We start from the raw sequence: 12289 nt of genomic DNA on the forward strand, positions 1-12289 counted from the left end.
CCGATATGTCCTCTCCCCCCCCCCCCCGGTGCTGCGCTGGTTGTAAGAATGCACGCGCACCCATGCAAAACAAACAAAACGCCCAACACACAAATAGGGATCGAGAGGGATGATGCATGCCATTTGGAGCTCCCTTTGGGACGTTGGGCATTTAGGTTCCAGAGTTATGATGATGCATGTGTGACATGTTCTTCCAGGATTAGGTCCAAACCCGCGGGAGGTGTGTGTGTGGGGGAGGAAACTATCTAATCCGGCTGGAGCTCCCATCTCCTTTTTTTGGAAAGCCGATCATAGCAATGGCAGCCCTACTGCTTTTCCTTCTTCTGCCTGCATTGCTCAGAGCAGCCCCCTGGTAACAACAGAAGCTGTCAGAAAGGGGGCGGGTGTGGGGGGGGGCAACGGGTTGCAATCGGGGCTTAAACTACTGAGCTCAAATGTTATCACGATTTTGTGAATTTGCAAGACCCGATTGCAAGGCAGCCACCCAGACAGCCGACGGGCAAGCTGTGTGTGTGTTTTTTTAAAAAATATTGGTGCAATTGCAACGTTTTGTAAAGTGTGAATCTCCGAGGCGCCATAGCATTCTTTGCAGTTCTTAATTTTTTTTGTTATCTTTATTATTACTATTTTTAGCTTTCCTCTACATTGCTATGAATACCATTACTCTTAATGCCAGCACATGGCTGCAAAGCCCAATCAACAACCCCAGAGGGTGGGAAAGAGTCTTAATGTTATTGCATTGTATATAATTTTTGGACTACAGCGTTATAACGTTCCCAGAACCACGACCAGTTCCCCTCTTTAAGAAATACCAAAAGGGGGGAGGGTGCTGGCCGCTTCTGTTTACATCCCCAAGGCCCACTTCCGGCTTGAGGGCCGGAAAGGAGGCCAGTTCCCATAGTAACGGACCCCCATGTCCGAGGCCGTCGGAAGTGACGGCAGAGAGGAGCGCGGCCCGCCCGGCGGCACCTGATTGGCCCGGGCGCGGGCGTGAGGTCACGCCGCTGGCCGGAGAAGGAGCGAGGCGAGCGAGCGGGAGGCGGCGGACTCTTTTTTTCCTCCTCCTTCTGCCGCCGCCGCCAAGATGGCGTCCGCCCTGGAGCAGTTCGTCAACAGCGTCAGGCAGCTCTCGGCCCAAGGTGACCGGCCGCCGGGGCTGGGGTCCCCCTTCCTCGAGCGAGGGGGCGGATTCCCACGTGCACGGACGGGGCCCCTCCCCGCCCCCTCTCACACCCGTGTCTGCGTGTGAATGCCTCGCCTCGGGGTGGGGAGTCTGTGAGGGTGGGGCCCCTTGGGGCTGTCAGAAGAGAAGGCGAGCCGTCTCATTCCCTTCCCTCAGTTCCTGGGAGGGAGGCGTGTGCTTACACGCCACAACCCGCCGTTTGTGTGTGTGTGTGTGTGTGTCTGTGTGAGAGAAAAGCCCCCCTGAGTAGGGTGAGTTTCCATAGGTGGCGATGCCCACCCCCACCTTAAGGGGGCTGAGGGGCGCCTTGCAGAGACCCATAAAGGGGGTGGTGGGCGGGTGGGGATGCCTTACTTTTCAGAGAGAGAGAGAGAAGGAGATCATATGCAAGTGGGGGCGATATGTTATGTATCATGTGAAAATGGGGACAATATATCATATATTTCATATGGGCATCATATATCATGTGCATATGGGGTGCTTGTCTTCCTTTCTCTTTTGATTGCCAGCGCTTTGCTTTGCAGGCAGGGCTCTCTCTCTCTCTCTTTCTTTTAAGAGCATCTTCTCACTCCCCTTTTGTGCATCTTCTCACTCTTCTGCTTTGCTGGATCCTTTCCCCCTTTACAAGCTCTTTGTGTTCTGCTTATATAGTTCTGCTAATATAGTGTAATTTTGTTAAATGCAGCCATTTCTCTCCCCCCCTCCCAATGTTTTCCCACCTTTTGTTGTTGTCTTCTCTGTTCTTTGGATTTCAAGCTTTTTGTGGACAGGGATCCCCTTTTCCCCCCTGTAATGCCCTAATGCTTTAATTTTATCTTAGTGGTGGGCCATGATCAAATTGGAAAAGCCCTTGGGCATCTTGCATGCAATTGTAGCAGAGATACTTAATTTCCCCAGGTTTATCTGATTATTATACCTCATATATATGTAGGTACTTGATGTTTTGCTATCTTCTGAAATATATTTAGAGGGATTTTGTATAATAGCAGATTCTGTGTACTTGACAGAGTTGTGGGGCCTGGGAAGTGATAATGATTTTTAAATTGAGCTCATGTTTTTGGCTCAGAACTTTATTTTCAGTGTATGTATTTATGACTCAGGATGAGATTAAAACCACCAAAATGATCCTATAACTGTTTCTAAAACTTTTAATTGTACAGCTTTTAATTTTAGTTCTTAATTTCACCACTCTAAAAGCATATAATGTTTCATATTTTTATAATAGCATTTCTCAGAAAAAGAGGATTTATTCCTCCTCAGACTTAGATTGCATGAGGCTTTTTAAAGACCTATTCTCTTGGCAGAATCAAGCTTTCCTTTTGAAATAAATCAGATGTTTGAAGCTTCAAAGGTTGAACTGCGCTCTGTTTTACTAGTTGTCCTACTGATGCTGTTTGTTGCATTGGTAAAGTGGGAAGCCATGGTTGTCTTACTCTAAATGCTGCAAGAAGAAAGATTATGAATAATGTGCAGCTGGTTTATAGAGCTGTCAGTGGGAGATGCTACATTTTAGCTGGAAAATAGCAATAATGCAATAACCGTCTGCTTTCTTCTGTTATTTCAGGGCAAATGACCCAGCTTTGTGAATTGATTAACAAAAGTGGGGAGCTGCTAGCAAAGAATCTCTCTCACCTGGACACTGTACTTGGTGCCTTGGATGTACAAGAACACTCCCTAGGGGTTCTTGCTGTTTTGTAAGTGATGCTTCACTTCCACGAGAGTTTTCTAGCCTGCTGTCAAGGGATCATTAAAAAGGTGGTTCTGGGGAAGCACTGTGTGACCCTGTGACCTTTTGTGTGTGTCCTTCAGGCCTCTCCTCATGTTTAACATCTACACAAAGCCACTAATAGTTGCAAACCGTTTCCATACTCATTGCTTTTACTAAGGATGTGGAAGATCATCTTTTTAACCTGGCCTATGAAACTGTTTCATTTATTGGGCTCATTTAAAATGTCTCTTGATTTTAATGGCTTTTATAGTCTTGGGCTTTTTATTTTAATGATTTTGTTGTTGTAGTTGAAACTGTCTTTACTGCTTTATGTTTTATTATTATAGTGAAGCCGCCTCGAGTCCTGCTTGGTTTGAGAAGGCAGAATGCACATGCAGTAGATAATAATGTTGAGATTATAGAGCCACAGAATTGTAACAGTGCCAGAGTTTTTCTAGCCCTATTTCCTGCCAGTTCAGGAATATATGTCTTCATTCTCTTCTCCATGTTCTTTACGTCTTTCTGTTGTCTGTGTTCAAGTTGGGTATTGCCAAGTAAGGCTTGTGGCTGCCTATAGCCAACCTCTATGTCACAGTTCATGGATTCATAGAATAATTGAGTTGGGAGGGGCCTTTAAGGCCATTGAGTCCAACCCCCTGCTCAAGGCGGGAATCCAAATCAAAGCAGATATGACAGATGGTGGACCAATTTTTCTTGAATGCCTCCAGTGTTGGAGCACTCACCACCTCCCTCAGGGTTATTGGCTCCATTGTCGTACTGCTCTAACAGTGAATACGTTTTTCCTGATATTCATCCCAGCGCTCAGAGTGGTACCGACTTACCAGATGGCTGGGATATAAATCAAATAAATAAATAAGTAAATCTGTCTTCTTGTAGCTTGAGCCTATCATTACGTGTCCTGCACTCTGGGGTGATCTAGAACAGATGCTTCTCTGCCTCTGTATGTTTCATTCTATTAGAGAATTGAACAGTATCTAAAGGTTCTGCTGCTGGGTACCTGTCTTCTTAAGACCCTAGAGCTGCTAACAAAAATGAATACCCATGAAGTGTGTTTCTCTTTCCTCTTGCTTTCAGGTTTGTGAAGTTTTCTATGCCCAGCGTCCCTGACTTCGAAACATTGTTCTCGCAGGTCCAGCTTTTTATCAGCACTTGTAACGGGGAACACATCCGATATGCAACAGACACTTGTAAGTTCATCCTGCTGTCTTGCCGTGCTGGTTATACGGGATGTGTTCTCTCTGTGAGGGTTCTAACATCTTTCCTTTCTCTCCCTTGCCTCTAGTTGCTGGTCTGTGTCACCAGTTAACAAATGCCCTCGTGGAACGGAAGCAGGTAAATCAGGCCGAGCAAAGGAGATTAGAGCATGTTTTTTTTTTAAAGATTTCTTGGAGCGCTAGGATAGATGTTTCCCTGGATGTAATTCTGGACTTGCTGCAGTCTTTTGCATCTTCCTTTTCTTCCACCCCTTTTACTTTGGGAAATGGGGATGCTTCTTGGCCATTGCCCCTTAAGTCAAGGATTGAATTATAACCTGGGCATTTTCAGGCTTAAAGGCACATGGTGAATGGGGTGGTGTTGCACTTCTCAATGTTGCCACTGCAGGCATTGTGCAAACTCACCTAACAAAAGGCCTGTTTTGCTTCTGACAGCCCCTGCGAGGCATTGGCATCCTCAGGCAAGCCATAGACAAGATGCAAATGAACACCAACCAGCTGACCTCAATACATGCAGATCTATGCCAGGTAACACACATTTGCACTCTCCCTCCTCCTCCTTGTCTTTCTATCAGCAGGGAAAGACAGGTTTTTCATTGATTAGCATATCAATCGAGATGTTATGAGATGCCTGCTTGTGTGTGTATTTCTACTTATTTTTGCTTTGTATGTTTCTAAGTGTTTTTAAATGGTGGCTTTCAAATATTGTTAATTCTTTGATAGATTGATAGATGGATGTTCTATTGTACTTTTAATTATGTTTGGTTACATTGTTTTAATGAATAGTGAGCTCCTTTGGTTCCCTTCATTGGGAGAAAGGTGACTAAATGAGTGAGTGAGTGAGTGAATGAAAAAGAAATTAGGAAGCTAAAATCTCAGTGCTTGGCCTTCAGGCCTTCTTACAACAATAGTTGAAGTAAAGTAAAGTTACTCGGGGTGATTTTGCATTACAACTCCTGTTAAGATGGCTTCTGGCCATGTAGAGCCTTCTCCAAAGCCTTCAGTTCTCTGGGTCATCGGTAGGTAGTGGGTAGCTGGCCAATAATGAGTCATGATCTTCCCCATTTGGCTTCTTTCTCCTCCTCCTCAACTCTGCCCTAGGAACAGAAAACCTTGCAGGAGACTATAACACATTTTGGGTTACATTCAACACCTAAGCCGCCTGTCTCATGGCTTTAGGCAACCTCTGCTCTTTTGTATTAGGTTGCTTTCTTACCCTGGCCTGCCTGTCTTTCAGTCCCCCACCAGAGAGGCGCAGAGGGGACTAGAATACTTAAAATGCTGTTCTTCTAAAAAACAAGCAGTCAAAACAGCTTTTTTTTGGGGGGGGGGGAGTTGCATTGTTAAACAGAATGAAGTTTATATAAAAACATGACTTTGAAAAAACTTCAAAAATCCAATAGGAGTAGAAATTAAAATGGGTTGACAGAGATGAATAGTACACTTGGAGGCTTGCCGTGATACGTGCGGGCTAGGGTTTGGCTAAGGTTTATTGTTTTATGTTGTGTAAGTTTTATTTAGCTTATCACAACCTCTTCGCTTTAGAGAAACAAAGATACAGATCCTACCCGTGTTTTGTCCGTGGTGTTTGAAACCTAATGGTGTTTGTGATTCGTCATTACATGCAATTAAAGTTCTTGTTTTTATCCTTGTTAAAAATCCCAGTTTTATTTTTAATTATTATTATTAGTATTTTTGTAACTCTGGTCTGTTTCGTTTTAGCTCTGTTTGTTAGCAAAATGCTTTAAACCTGCCCTCCCATATCTAGATGTGGACATGATGGATATTTGTAAAGAGAACGGGGCGTACGATGCAAAGCACTTTCTATGTTACTACTACTATGGTGGAATGATATACACTGGGCTTAAGAACTTTGAACGGGCACTCTACTTCTATGAACAGGTAACTTTCACCATTTTGGTTTACTGGTTTTAGCTTAGTCATTTAATTCTTTTAAAATATTTGTAGACTTACTGTTTCAGCTTTTAAATATTGTCCTTTTAATGATGCAAACCACCTTGTGTCCTTTTAAGGAGAAAGGTGGGGTAAAAATATTTGAAATAAATGAATATATCACTTCCTCTTTCTTCGTATTCTGAAAGGGAACTCTGTACCCCACAGGAGGCTTTGCTCTAATGTTATAAATGCAATGAAGAAAATGATGGTGTTCTTCTAACCAACTGTTGTACCTGCCCACGGTGTATAAATGCATGTTGTTTGAGGCACATCAGAAGCAGGAAAGGACAGAACTGTCCTGACCACTCTGCAGAATTGCTCCTTCTCACCAGCCGAGGGTTGATTCTTAAAACAGTCCATGTTGGATATATATGTTTTCCTGAAAATAAGACCCAACCTGAAAGTAAGACCTAGTATGATTTTTCAGGATGCTCGTCATATAAGCCCTACCCCCAAAATAAGCCCCAGTTAAGAGAAACCCTGCCGTCCATCCTTGTGCAGCAGCCAGAGGAAGATGACATGACTGTATTTGAATAAATGTAGATGGTTGCACATGAAAAAAAAATCCCCTGAAAATAAGTCTTGATGCGTTTTTTGAGCAAAAATTAATATAAGACCTTGTCTTATTTTTGCGGAAATGCAGTAAAATGCAGTCATACTGCACTTTCGGTGACAAGGTGCTTGCCAAGCCTACTGCTGGCCAAGCATTCTTCTTTCTCTGTTCCAGCCAGGTGACTTGCTCATTACCAGTCCTCAGCATTGTGTCAGACTCTTCTGATTTGTCACCTCATTCCTCTGCCTTGCTGTTTTTTGCGGAATTGCTTCTTCGCAGACTCGTTTTAAACAGTCTTAATGCTGAATGCTTGCAGGCTTCGGGCTCTCATGTTGGACCCATGCTCGTTCTGTGCCTCCGGTCCTGCAATAGTAGCCCTGCTTGCTGGACTCCTCAGTCAACCAGTTCCTTCAGGGAAGACCTACAGGGTTGTGGTGGTGGTGGTGGGGTCTGTTTCCATCCGTTCTCATGGCTGTTCTTTTCCTTTCCCTTTCCTTAGGCTATAACTACTCCTGCCATGGCAGTCAGTCACATTATGCTGGAATCTTACAAAAAGTATATCCTAGTTTCATTGATACTCCTCGGCAAAGTGCAACAGCTTCCGAAGTACACCTCCCAGATAGTGGGTCGATTCATTAAGGTAGAAATCACGTGATATGGGGCAGTTAAGAGGCAGGTGGGGTGGTCAGGCTGGCACAGAATACGAGGCGGAGATAAAAACAGGAGAGTTTTCTGTTCTGCCTGAGAGGGGAAAAAAAGAAAGGAGAGCAGAGCGGGGGCGTGGGGTAGGCTGAGACTGATTAGCATCTCTGCCGTTAATTGGGGCAGGAACCTGGAACTAGGTAGCAGCGGGCGAGGTTCTGGGTTTGATTGCTGGAATCGACAGCTAAAAAGGAACAAGAGGAAAGTGAGACGGATGATGGGGAGAAGAGACCGAAGAGGGGGCCGCCTCCGATCTGGGTCGTCCTTACCGGGTTTGGTGGGCCAGCTTTTGAAACCGCTTGTTCCTGGGGGTGGCTTATGTGTTGTCGCACTGAGCTTCCCTAAAACCCACCTGGCTTTCTCGTTGCAGCCACTTAGCAATGCCTACCACGAGTTAGCGCAAGTGTACGCCACCAGTAAGCCGTCGGAGCTGCGGAACCTGGTGAACAAGCATAGCGAGATGTTCAACCGGGATAACAACATGGGGCTGGTGAAGCAGTGCTTGTCTTCTCTCTATAAGAAGAACATTCAGAGGTTAACTAAGGTAAGGCTGCTGCTTCTGGGGTTTTGGCACCATTGCAGTTCAGAGCGGGTTTCTTAGGCATTCCTGAGACTCTCGTGCAGATACGTCGTGCGTGAAGGGCTTCTTTCGAATAGCAGAAATTCTCAGCCTGTTTCTCTCCAGGTGTTTTCTGAGCAACAACCATCCAGAGTAATTCCCAATGAGAAAATGTGAACGATGGCTATGAATTTATCTGCCTTACATGCTGTGAGATACAACTCCTCGGCTGTACAGGATATTTTCAGTGTGCTAGATTGAGGTATGCACGACAAAAAGCAAAAACAGTTTTTACCCATCTCATGGCTTTACTCTGCTTCTGAATTTCAGACGTTTTTAACACTGTCTTTACAAGACATGGCAAGTAGAGTGCAGCTGTCGGGGCCTCAGGAAGCAGAAAAATACGTCCTTCATATGGTAAGCGTTTAGTACGAACCCTTTTTAAATAGTAAAATTCCAACAAAGTCAAGTCAGTCCAGGTTTATTTAAATACAGTACGTCTTTTATGGCTACGCAGCATGCAAACAGGTCTACAGCTGATATTAAATATATTAACAGCAGTGATCCCATTCAGATGTTCTAATAAGCTCGGGTTTCATGGGGAAATTGGGACTTTTTGTGCTCAGCTAGTGCACTCTTGCACACTGCCTGGCCAGTGTTCCTTGGCTGTGTTTGTGAGAGGCAGGCAAATGAGCAACTGTGTGAGCTTTCCATTCGTGTATCTCTCCTCACTTCACCCCCTCTGCACAGTAAAGGATTAGGCTCTCAGCCCCTGCCATAATTCTTTGCCCTTCCCTTTGAGTAGTAAAGCCAGAATAGATTATGCAAAGCAGAAGACGTGAACTTAACGTAATTGGCTCGCAGAAACATTGACACAGAATGTTGGTACAGGATGACGCTCAGTGCTGCTATGGGATGCCAGGGTTGGGTTCTTCTGGGACAGCTGGAACAGGAATAGCTAAAAATTTCTGTGCTGCCTGGTGAAAACCAGCTTCATGCACAGGTTAAAGTGTCATGCAGGGAATCGCAAGATCCCAGTTGACACATGAAACTCACCAGTTGACTTTGGACCAGTTATTTTGCTTTAGCCCTGACCCACCACACAGGACTGTTGTGAAAATTTATGGTCAGGAGAACAATACGTGCTGCCTTCTAGTTCACTGGAGCAAAGCCTGGATATAAATCTAACAGTTAATAAATAAACTAGTAGAGAAATCCAAGCTTTACACTTGAAAGACCTAAACTTAAAGGCACCTTTAAAAAAAATATTTTCCTTAGATAGAAGATGGTGAAATTTTTGCAAGTATTAACCAGAAAGATGGTATGGTCTGTTTCCATGATAATCCTGAGAAATATAACAATCCAGCTATGCTTCACAACATCGATCAGGAGGTGAGTCACTTTGGCTGTGGTTCCACGGGAATAAGAGGGGAGGATGGACCGGTGCCCTTCTAAATGTGGGGCTGCTTGGTGGTGGAGTAACTTCTGTATTTTTCTCCATATTATTGTTCTCTATAAAGTTTCGGTTTAATAAATATGGGTGTTGGAACTGAAGGCAGTGGGTGTTCTGAACCATGTGGCTCTTTTTAGATGCTGAAATGTATAGAGCTTGACGAGAGACTGAAAGCCATGGACCAGGAGATCACTGTGAATCCTCAGTTTGTGCAGAAGGTGAGTCACAGGCAGAGGCCAGCTTTGTTGGCTCCCATGCGTCCTTTTAATACCCCTTGGGTATAAAAACAATCTCTCGCATAAAGCAAGCATCTCCTGTGCACCATGTCTTCATCCATCAGCTGGCGCCTGTCCGCTTTTAGGTACCCAGCGTCACTGAGGGCTGCCCTTGACCTATACAGTGGTGCCCCGCATAGCGAGGTTAATCCATTCCGGATTAACCCTCGCTATGGGAAACATTGCTCAACGAAACGAAAAAAACCATTGAAACGCATTAAACTTGATTTAATCCATTCCAATGGGCCCCGAAACTCAACGTTGAGCGATGCTTCCCTATGGCCGGCAGCCATTTTCGTGCCCTCCCCTCGCTTAGCGAGGGCGCAAAAACGCTGCGCGCGGCCATTTCGGGGTTTCCGGCGGCCATTTTGGAGTCGCCGAACAGCTGATCTGCGGGTCGCAAAGCGAAGGTCGGTAAGCGAACCGCTTACCGACCTTCGCTATGCAATTTTCGGCCATAGAGGCCATCGCTTTGCGATCGCATTAGCGATTGCGAAAACGTCCTCGCTATGCAGATTCGTCGTTCTACGGTGCGCTCGCTAAGCGAGGCACCACTGTACTTTTTAAAAAGTGGAAATGAGTGGAAGGTTGTTTTTGGGTTTGGAGTCGGGGGAGGCAAGTCAAAGATATTGGAGAGGTCTTGAAAGAGCCTTAAAGTAGTGTGGAGTCTTGGGGACATGATTGCCCATTTTGAGAAAGGGTTCACTCCCCTTCCCGGGATTGGGGAGATATTTTTTTTTAGGGGGCACAATGGGAAACTTGGTGGCTTGCATGCGGTCCACGGGCTTGGCTATTCCCACTTCAGTTCCAAAGACCGTGATTCATTTCTGTCTGTTGGGTCTCCAAAATGGCTTTAGGGTCATTTGTATGCTAGGCATGTCTCCAGCCTTGATCATCTAATAACGTGAGAAGCAGCAACTTGAAGTGATGAATGGTCGTGAGCCTTTTGCCTCTTGGAATCTATTGGCATTCACGTCTTCGTTTTTTCATCATTTGCTACTGCATTGCTTAACTTGTAGATGAACTTGAGTTGATAGGAAGCTATGACTCTGCATGTTTCTATTTCTGCTTGGAAACTGGTGTTGACTAAACCACTCTTACTTTTTTTCCTTATCAGAGTATGGGTTCTCAAGAAGATGAATCAGGAAGCAAACCATCCAGCTACTCGTGAAAACCACATTTTTGTTTGCTGCTATGTTGTAGAGCCAAAAAGCTAAAAAGTATCACCTTTAGGATCAGAATGTTTAAAAAAACAACATCACCAAGTGGGGAATTGACTATTTTCACCTGGACATTGAACTAAATTAAATGATGTCTTGTCATTAGTGTATGGTTTTAAAAATCTGCTCTGCAAAGAAAGGAAAAAAAAATATCTCATTCTGTTTTGGATTTACCTTAAGATTTAACATCGTTTATGCATTAAATAATCTTTTTGTTTTATGTGGCTTGAACGATGCTGTTTCTGAAATGGCTCCTTCCCTCCCTTTTCCATGGAAGAATTCAAATTTCCAATTAGCGATGTACTTAATGACAAGATGAATACCAAATTGAGCTTGAAGCATTTTTTGCTTCCTTTGTTTTCTGTACGTAATCCAGCCTTCTGAGTGCTTTGCATGAACCAAATAGCTCACACTGAGAGAGAGAAAAAACAACTGGCCAGTGACTTGACTTGGGGGCGGCTGCTGAATTAGAGGTCTTGCAGGTTTACTTGACAAGAGGATGGGTGGAGGATTTTGGTGTCCCCCCCAAATCCCCCACGCTTGCTGTGTGCCCTCCTAAAATGGGAAAGGGGGCATTACTTGACACTGTTTCTATGGAAAATCCTAGGAGAGCATTCCTATAATCATGGCCACTGCGCATCTTTTTCCGAGCAGCACCTGAAGCCGAGAGGAGGACCCAAAGTAACTGGTCCTCTGAGACAGACTAGAGAGCTCTTTTCTAATTAAAAAACATGACTATAAAAGACTCTTTGCTGTTCGTTAAAGCTTCATAAGGAATATACACTCTGAATCGATCCCAGTTCCCTCTTAGCAAGCGTGACCCACGTGTTCATAGTGGATCACTGTGAGCTCGCAGTCTGCTTTGCAGTTGGAAGTTCTGAATGATCATAGTTTCCAGGGCGGGATGACTTCCCCATATTGTCATGTATTTCAGTAGAGGGAGGTGGCCCGGTCAGGTCTTGGCTTGCTTGGTGAACTGGTGGAAACTCTCGGACATGTGGGAGACTCCTGGGCAGAAGCCTGTGGGAGCTCCAGGCTGCTGGTAAAGCTCGGTGTAGAACTTGAAGTACATACTAGTCCTTGGCAATAACGAGATGAGGGAAAGTAGTTCTCACTCTCCAGCTCTGCAAGGGGTGATTTTGTCTGTGTCTCTGTGTGTAGATAAATTGTCCAAGATCTAAAACAAAATGCCAGTGGGAATTTGCACAGTGGACGGTGCTAAAACATTTTTTGTACTGACTGGAGTGTCTTGTGACACTTTATACATTGAAATAAGGAAGCTGACGAAGTATTTAACATTTCAATATGGCGAATAACGATGGGGCTATTACAGTGATGTAATCTTGGGCTTTACTTGTTCAGAATCCCACGGATGCAGTTCTATTAAGCCATGGGGATAACGTGCTTCTTGGTTTTGTTTTTTTAAATAGCCGTATCAGTTTGTA

At 44.6% G+C, this 12289-nt stretch overlaps 2 protein-coding genes across 3 annotated transcripts in view; both read left to right on the top strand.

The window, feature by feature from the left end:
* The window catches only part of LOC110084712 (H(+)/Cl(-) exchange transporter 7), an 80923-nt gene that overhangs the window by 20318 nt on the left and 48316 nt on the right, over positions 1 to 12289 (top strand). The window lies entirely within an intron of this gene.
* LOC110071703 (COP9 signalosome complex subunit 3) lies at positions 982 to 11064 on the top strand. Its single transcript, XM_072983038.2, has 12 exons — positions 982 to 1139; positions 2748 to 2877; positions 3987 to 4099; positions 4195 to 4244; positions 4562 to 4654; positions 5849 to 6028; positions 7135 to 7275; positions 7708 to 7881; positions 8227 to 8313; positions 9175 to 9288; positions 9487 to 9567; positions 10742 to 11064. Exons 1-12 carry the CDS (start codon positions 1085 to 1087, stop codon positions 10793 to 10795), a joined length of 1272 nt encoding a protein of 423 aa, XP_072839139.2. The 5' UTR covers positions 982 to 1084; the 3' UTR covers positions 10796 to 11064.

Source organism: Pogona vitticeps, chromosome 13, assembly GCF_051106095.1.
Source record: "Pogona vitticeps strain Pit_001003342236 chromosome 13, PviZW2.1, whole genome shotgun sequence".
Taxonomy (NCBI): domain Eukaryota; kingdom Metazoa; phylum Chordata; class Lepidosauria; order Squamata; family Agamidae; genus Pogona; species Pogona vitticeps.